Source organism: Talpa europaea, assembly GCF_964194135.1.
Source record: "Talpa europaea genome assembly, chromosome: 15".
Lineage (NCBI taxonomy): Eukaryota > Metazoa > Chordata > Mammalia > Eulipotyphla > Talpidae > Talpa > Talpa europaea.
In genome coordinates, this window is record NC_140083.1 from 78,712,117 (window position 1) to 78,719,655 (window position 7,539).

A 7,539-nucleotide genomic window follows, 5' to 3' on the forward strand; every position below is an offset into this window, starting at 1 on the left:
GAAATTTTGATTGGAATAGCATTGAATCTGTATATTGCTTTTGGAAGGATGGCCATTTTAATAATGTTTATTCTTCCAATCCATGAGCAGGGGATGTCTCTCCATTTCTTTGTGTCTTCTTCTATTTCTTTTAACAGTGTTTTATAGTTTTCTTTGTATAGGTCCTTTACCTCTTTTGTTAGATTTATTCCCAAATATTTGATTTTTTTTGTTTCAATAACAAAGGGGATGGTTTTTTTGATTTCTTCTTCTTCAGATTTATTGTTTGTGTATAGGAAGGCTACTGACTTTTGCGTGTTGATTTTGTATCCTGCCACTTTACTGAACTGATTGATGAGTTGAATTAGCTTTTCTGTGGAGTTTTTGGGGTTCTCTATGTATAATATCATATCGTCTGCAAATAGTGATAGTTTGACTTCTTCTTTTCCTAGTTGGATTCCTTGGATGTCTTTCTCTTGTCTTATTGCCCTGGCTAGGACTTCCAGTATTATATTGAAAAGCAATGGTGAGAGTGGACATCCTTGTCTTGTTCCAGATCTTAATGGAATTGCTTTCAGCTTTTCACCATTGAGAATGATACTGGCTGTTGGCTTGTCATAGATGGCCTTTATGATGTTGAGGTATGTTCCTTGTATCCCAAGAATTTCAAGGGCTTTTATCATGAATGGGTGTTGCACTTTGTCGAAAGCTTTCTCAGCATCTATTGATATTATCATATGGTTTTTATATTTCTTTTTGTTGATGTGTTGGATAACGTTGATTGATTTTCGGATGTTAAACCATCCTTGTGCCCCTGGAATGAATCCAACTTGGTCGTGGTGAATTATCTTATGGATACATTGTTGGATTCTGATAGCTAAAATTTTATTGAGGATTTTTGCATCAGTGTTCATTAGGGAGATTGGCCTGTAGTTTTCCTTTTTTGTGTTGTCCTTATTCGGTTTTGGTATTAGTGTAATGTTGGCTTCATAGAACGTGTTTGGTATTGTCCCTTCCTTCTCAATTTTTTGGAAGAGTTTGTGAAGGATAGGCACTAATTCGTCTCTGAATGTTTGGTAGAATTCATTTGTAAATCCATCAGGTCCTGGGCTTTTGTTTTTGGGGAGGTTTTTGATTACCATTTCAATTTCGCTAATTGTAATTGGTCTGTTTAGGTGTTCTATTTCTTCTTTATCTAGCTTTGGGTGATTGTAGAGTTGTAGGAATTTGTCCATCTCCTCTAGATTGTTAAACTTGTTTCCATATAACTGTTCATAGTAGTTACTGATTATTCTTTTGATTTCTGCTGTGTCCGTTGTGATTTCTCCTCTTTCATTTATGATCCTGTTTATTTGTGCTTTCTCCCTTTTTTCCTTTGTGAGCCTGGCTAGGGGTTTGTCTATTTTATTGATTTTTTCAAAGAACCAGCTCTTGGTTTCATTGATCTTTTGGATTGTTTTTTTAGTTTCAATTTCATTTATTTCTGCTTTGGTTTTTATTATTTCTTTTCTTCTACTGGTTTTGGGGTTTTTTTGTTGTTCTTTTTCTAGATCTTTGAGCTTCGAGATTAGGTTGTTTCTTTGCGTTCTTTCTTGTTTCTTGATGTGAGCTTCTATTGCTATATATTTTCCTCTTATTACTGCTTTTGCTGCATCCCATACATTTAGGATATTGGTGTCCTCCTTGTCGTTCAATTCAAAAAATTTTTTAATTTCTTCTTTGATCTCCTCATTAGCCCAATGGTCTTCCAGTAGTGTGGTTTTTAATCTCCATGAGGTAGGAAAGTTCCTTGCCTTCTTTTTATGGTTTATTTCTAGTTTGATGCCTTCATGGTCAGAAAAGATGGTTGATATGATTTCAATCTTGGTGTATCTGTTGATGTTTGTCTTGTGCCCCAGTATGTGATCGATCCTGGAGAATGATCCGTGTGCGCTTGAGAAAAATGTGTACTCCGTTTTTTTGGGGTTTAGTGTTCTATAGATGTCTGTTAAGCCCAATTGCTCTAGGTCTTTATTTAGAGCTTTGGTTTCTTTACTTATTTTTTGTCTTGTTGATCTATCCATTGTTGATAGTGGTGTGTTGAAGTCTCCCACTACGTATGTGTTTTCTCTGATGTCTGTTTTCAGAGAGGACAACAGTTGTCTGATATATTTTGGTGCTCCTTCGTTTGGTGAGTATATGTTAATGAGTGTTATTTCTTCTTGAAGTATTGTCCCCTTGATCATAATGTAGTGACCATTGGGGTCTCTTTTTATCTTTTTGAGTTTGAAATCTGTTTTATCTGATATAAGTATAGCTGTTCCTGCTTTCTTTTTTGGTCCATTTGCTTGTAGGATTGTTTTCCATCCTTTAACTTTGAGCCTATTTTTATCTTTTGTAGCTAAATGTGTTTCCTGGAGACAGCAAAAGGTTGGGTTTTGTTTCTTAATCCAGGCTGCAACTCTGTGTCTTTTTATTGAAGAGTTTAGTCCATTTACATTTAGAGTTAATATTGATATGTTAACATCTGTATTTGCCATTGTGTTTGTCTTTCCTTTGATTTTATTTATTTATTCTTTTAATAACTTTTTTTTTTTTTTGGCCTTCTTTCATTGTTATTCGTCCCTCTGAGGTTCTGGCTTTAGGACTCCTTGTAGTATTTTTTGGAGTGGGGGTTTAGTTGCAATGAAATTCCGGAGTTTCTGTTTGTCTGGGAAGGTCCATATTCTTTCTTCAAAGAGGAAGGAGAGCTTTGCGGGATAGAGTATTCTTGGTTGGCATCTGTTTTCTTGGAGTCTGTTGACTATGTCCCTCCACTCTCTCCTTGCCCGTAGTGTTTCTTCGGAGAAGTCTGATGTCAGCCTGATTGGTTTTCCTTTGAATGTTATCTGTTTCTTCCCTCTTGCCAGCTTCATTATTTTTTCCTTGTCCTGGATTCTTGGGAGCTTTACTATTATGTGTCTTGCTGTATTTTTCCTTTCGTCGTGGAAGTTTGGTGTTCTTCTTGCTTCTTGTATATCAATTTTCAGCTCCTTCTTCACATTTGGGAAGTTCTCTTCAATTATCTCTTTGAATATTTTCTCTGTTCCTACATCTCTCTCCTCTCCTTCTGGTATTCCTATAACTCTTATATTTCCTTTCCTCATGGAGTCAGATAGTTCCCGAAGTCTTTCTTCGTTCTTTTTCCTTCGTACTTCTCTTTCCTTTTCTGTTTTGGTTCTTTTTATTTCTGTGTCTTCAAGATTACTTATTCGTTCTTCCATTTCATCTATTCTGCTTTCATTGCTTTTCCCAGAATTCTTTAGTTCTTCCATTAATTCTTTGATCTCCTGCATTTCTTTTACTTCCCTCTTTAGGGACTCAATTTCTTTCTTCTGACCATTGTTTTCCCTCTCTAGGGACTCAATTGCATTCTTCTGATCGTTGATTATTTTTCCCTTATCATTGTTTTCCTTTATGACTTCTGTCAGTTTTTTAATCACGGCAATTTTAAATTCTCTTTCTGGAAGGCTCAGAAATTCTTCCAAGTTATTGTCGTTGCAATCTGGGGGCTGGCTTTCTTTTTGTGGTGTGCTTTTTCTCTGGAGAGTTGCTAGGTTGCGTGTGGTTCTTCTCTTCCCTACTGTCTGTTTTCTAATTTGCCGTATGCGTTGGGACACTGTGTTGTTGGGACTTGCCGGCATCTTGGGTGGGCTTCTCTGTTCCCCTCTGGTTCTTCCAGGAGTCATCTGTCAGTTTCAAGCAGCCTTTACTGGAGAAAGGTCCCTGTTCTAAAATGCCGATGTGGGGACACACTCCCCTGTGCGCCTGGTCTGCCCCGGCGGTGGGTTCCTGCTCCCCTCTGGGCTTGGACTGCAGGCCAGAGGGGGTCTGGCGTGGGCGAACTTCCCCCGCTCACCTCTGGCTCCTGGGGAAGCCTTCTGCAGGTAGTCTTTACTGAAGAAATGTCCCTGTTCTAAAATGGTGATGTGGGACACACTCCCTGCGCTTCTGGTCTCAGGCACACTCTTCTGCGCGCCTGGTCTGCCCCGGCTGTGGGTGCTCGCTCTCCCTGTGGGCTCAGACTACTTGTTCAGAAGGGGCCCGGTGTGGGCTAACTCCCCAGCTGGCCACTAGCTCCTTCAGTAGCCTGTGCTGGGGTCAAGTCGCTAGGTGGCACCAGAGATCTCTCCTAGAGCCCTTGGGGAGCTGATTTTCCACCCCGTGGGACAGGGAGCAGAGCGGGGATGGTAGGGTACACCTCAACGGCTTTGGGGTGCTGTGTCTGCCTTGTGCCCCACCGTCGTGGGGAACCCACGCCCCTAATTTCGTGTCCCGGGTCTCAGTTCCAAAGCCCTCAGTTCCAGGACGCGGGCTGTAGCCCAGATCAGTGGCGCGGGAATGGCGCCTTTTGAATCCCGCTCCCCTGCCTGGGCGCCTTGTTCCTGCTCACTCAGGGAGGGCCTCCGCCCGAGTCTCAGTTCCAAAGCCCTCAGTTCCAGGACGCGGGCTGTAGCCCAGATCAGTGGCGCGGGAATGGCGCCTTTTGAATCCCGCTCCCCTGCCTGGGCACCTTGTTCCTGCTCACTCAGGGAGGGCCTCCGCTGTCTCCCCGCAAGCCTAGGTCGCAGGCGCAGGGGCCTGGGCAGCTGCAATCCGAGCGCCGCTTTCGCGCAAGCTTACCGGGCGGCCGGGCTGTGTGCTGGTGCTGGTCTCCTCCTGGTGGGCGGGGCTCTCTCTTTAATGGCGCCTGGAGCTCACCTCCGCGGCGGATCCTGCAGGGTTCGCCTCAGCTCCCGTTCACGGGGTGTGGTGGCTGAAATAGTTCCTTTCCACTCACAGTCCCGCTTGCTGCATCCGTTTTTCTTGTTGGGCGTTTTGGTTTGTTGTTTCCCTCGTCTCTGCCGGTCGGAGAGTGCCGCCTCTGTGGGCGGGGGAGGGGAGCAGGGTTCTGCGCTTCCCTCCCTTCTCGTCCTCTTTTATGGCCACTTTTTTCTTCGGGCAGTTTGCTGGAGTCGTCCGTTTATCTTCTGTGTCCCAGTTCTCACTGGGACCTGCCGCTTTTCCTCCCTATTAACTTTTTTTAATGGGAGATCTTACTCGCAGCGTCTCCTCGCCGCCATGTTGCTCCGCCCCCCCGGCAGTGGCTTTTAAAGAGAGAATTTCAGGTTGCTGTGGGTATTTGCCAGAGACCCGGACAGGAGGGTTTCCCCTCCTTTGCAGCTTCCCCAGACATTCAACTTTTCTACAACCAGGCTCTGCTCTGCTCTCACACCCTGGCTCCACCGTGGGACACCCAGCTGGCAGCCAGCTCCCGTGACAAGGACAGTAACATCATCTGTCTTGGCACTGATTTCCCTGCGGTGGGGAACTGACATGCTCAGGGTTAAGACTGTGGCTCCCAGCCACGCTTTCCCATTGGCTTGTAAATACGACTCCTCGACCTCTGGGGCCGGAAGGAAGGAAAGGGCGTTGGCCTTGAACCCCCTGCCATGCTCTGCCCGCCACCTCTGCTGCAGTCCAGGAGGCGCTGGCTGCTTGTCCAGCCCTGGAGGCTCTCAAGTGGGGTATTGGACGAGCGTGAACACCCGTCACGCAGGTCCTGGAGGCTGCCCATTTGTCTCCTGCTCCTGTGGACACTTGGGCCGTGTCGTGCTCTGACCCAGAGTCCGAGTCCAGGAATGGGGCTCGCGCTTGCTTGCTTGCTCCGGCCCCTGCCGGCTGGGACTGCACGGCCGCTGGCAGCGCCTGGGGTGGGGCATGAGCCATCTCTTCAGGGCTCTTTACTAGGATGCAGCTTTGGTCACTTGCACTCATTTTTGCACAAGCACACTCAAAATCAGTGGCACATCCTGGCACAGCTGGGGTAGTTGGAGCCCCAACCCTGGGGACTTCAGAGCAGGGGAGAGTCTGCCCCTCCTGCCCCGCCTCCTGCCCGACTTCCCCGGGCCCAGGTCTTCACTTCGGTCAAGGCAGAGGGAGGACAGGACTCCTGGGTTTGGCCGCAAGCTCGGGCCAGATTTGCACACACTGGTGTGTGGGCCTTTGGGCTGAGGAGAAAGTCTCCAGCCCCAAGTGTGGTCACAGCCCACTCTGGAGGAGCCCTTTGTGTAGGAAGGGCCAGCGGCTCGGCCTGAAGGGTGGGGGTGGAGGGCTCCTGGGATCCGCCCCTCTTCCCTTCCCAGCCCGCCCACCCGCTGCCCGGGCTCCCACACATCTGGCCGTGCCGCGCACATCTGGGCAGCGGGGCGCCATAGCATGAACGGTTCCCAGGCCGGCGCTGCGGCTCGAGCCACCTGGCTGAGCTCCTGCTGCAACCAGTCCCAGCCCGGGGTGCCTCCGGAGCCCCCCGAGGGGCCTCGCGCCACGGTGCAGGCAGTGGTGCTGGGCGTGCTGTCGCTGCTGGTGCTTTGCGGGGTCTTGTTCCTAGGCGGCGGCCTCCTCCTCCGCGCCCAGGGCCTGACTGCGCTGCTGGCCCAGGAGCGGCAAGTGTCTGGAGAGGCTGATCCAGGTGGTGCCAGTGGGGGCGACGAGGAGGACACCTTAGAAACCCGCTGAGCCCCAGGGCCGGAGCCTCTAGGCGATCCTCTGACTCCCGCCCAGCCGGCTGTGAGGAAACGGGCTGGGCTGCGCCAGGGCCTGCTGCTGAGGAGACGCCCCTCCCTTCCTGCTCCCCTGCACAGGTGAGCGCGGTCTCAGGGACTGGGCGCTGAGTGGGGGGTGCTTACCTTGGCTTTGAGGGCCCTCTCTGGGCGCCGCCGCTGCACAGAACCAGCTTCTTGGGCACACTCCTCCCCTGCTTGGAAGCCCAAGGCTGGGGCTCTGGCCGCCCCAGGTGTGCCAGGGTCAGAGGGAAGTCTGCCCCCGCCCAGCGCCCCCTCCTGCTGCAGGAGTGCCGGGCCCATGTCTCCTTCTAGAACGGAAGCTCTCCATGCCACTGGAGAGGAGCCCGGCGGGGTCTGCAGGGGCCACGGTGGGCCTCAGCGTCCTCTCCTGCTCTCAGTCCTCTCCCCCGCCGTGCTCCAGCCCCGGCACTGAGGTTGTTCTCAGCGGTCCTTCGGCTCTACCCATCCCGCCGGAGGCTGAGGGGAGAGGGGCCGCAGAAGCTCAGACAGGCTGGGGGAGGCTCCAGCTCCCTCCCGTCCTGTGCTTCCTGAAGCCCTCCCGGGACGGGCGCCTGAGGGAGGGTCTCACCGACCGCCCTTGTGGGCAGGGATGGGGGTGTGGGTCTTGCTGAGGGCAGAGCCAGGGGCCCAGATGACCCCAGGGAGAGGGGTGGTGTGCCAGGGCCCCCATCCCAGACTTTGTTCAGGTTCGGGGGAGGGAGGTGCCCCAGATCGAGGCGCTTTGTGGGGCGTGGGGGATGGGTGGGGAGGATTGTGGCAAGACTCCTAACAGCTGGGGCGCCTCAGAAGCACATTGCTCCAGGAAGCTGGGGCTGAGGATCCCCAGCTGCGGGGCTCCATCTGGCTCTCCTACCTCTGAGTCTACAAGGAGAGGAGCCATCTGGGGCCAAGGGCTGGGTGGCCTGAAGACAAGGTAATTCCAGGCCAAGCTACCTCAGGCAGGGCCACTGGGGCCGGGTGGAGAAAGCTTCCAAGG

At 50.6% G+C, this 7,539-nt stretch overlaps 1 protein-coding gene across 1 annotated transcript; it reads left to right on the forward strand.

Annotated features, from left to right (window-relative positions):
* Window positions 1-6,195: 6,195 nt before the first annotated feature.
* SMIM41 (small integral membrane protein 41) lies at window positions 6,196-6,495 on the forward strand (the record flags this gene model as incomplete). Its single annotated transcript, XM_084256132.1, has 1 exon — window positions 6,196-6,495. One exon carries the CDS (start codon window positions 6,196-6,198, stop codon window positions 6,493-6,495), a length of 300 nt encoding a protein of 99 aa, XP_084112258.1.
* Window positions 6,496-7,539: the final 1,044 nt, after the last annotated feature.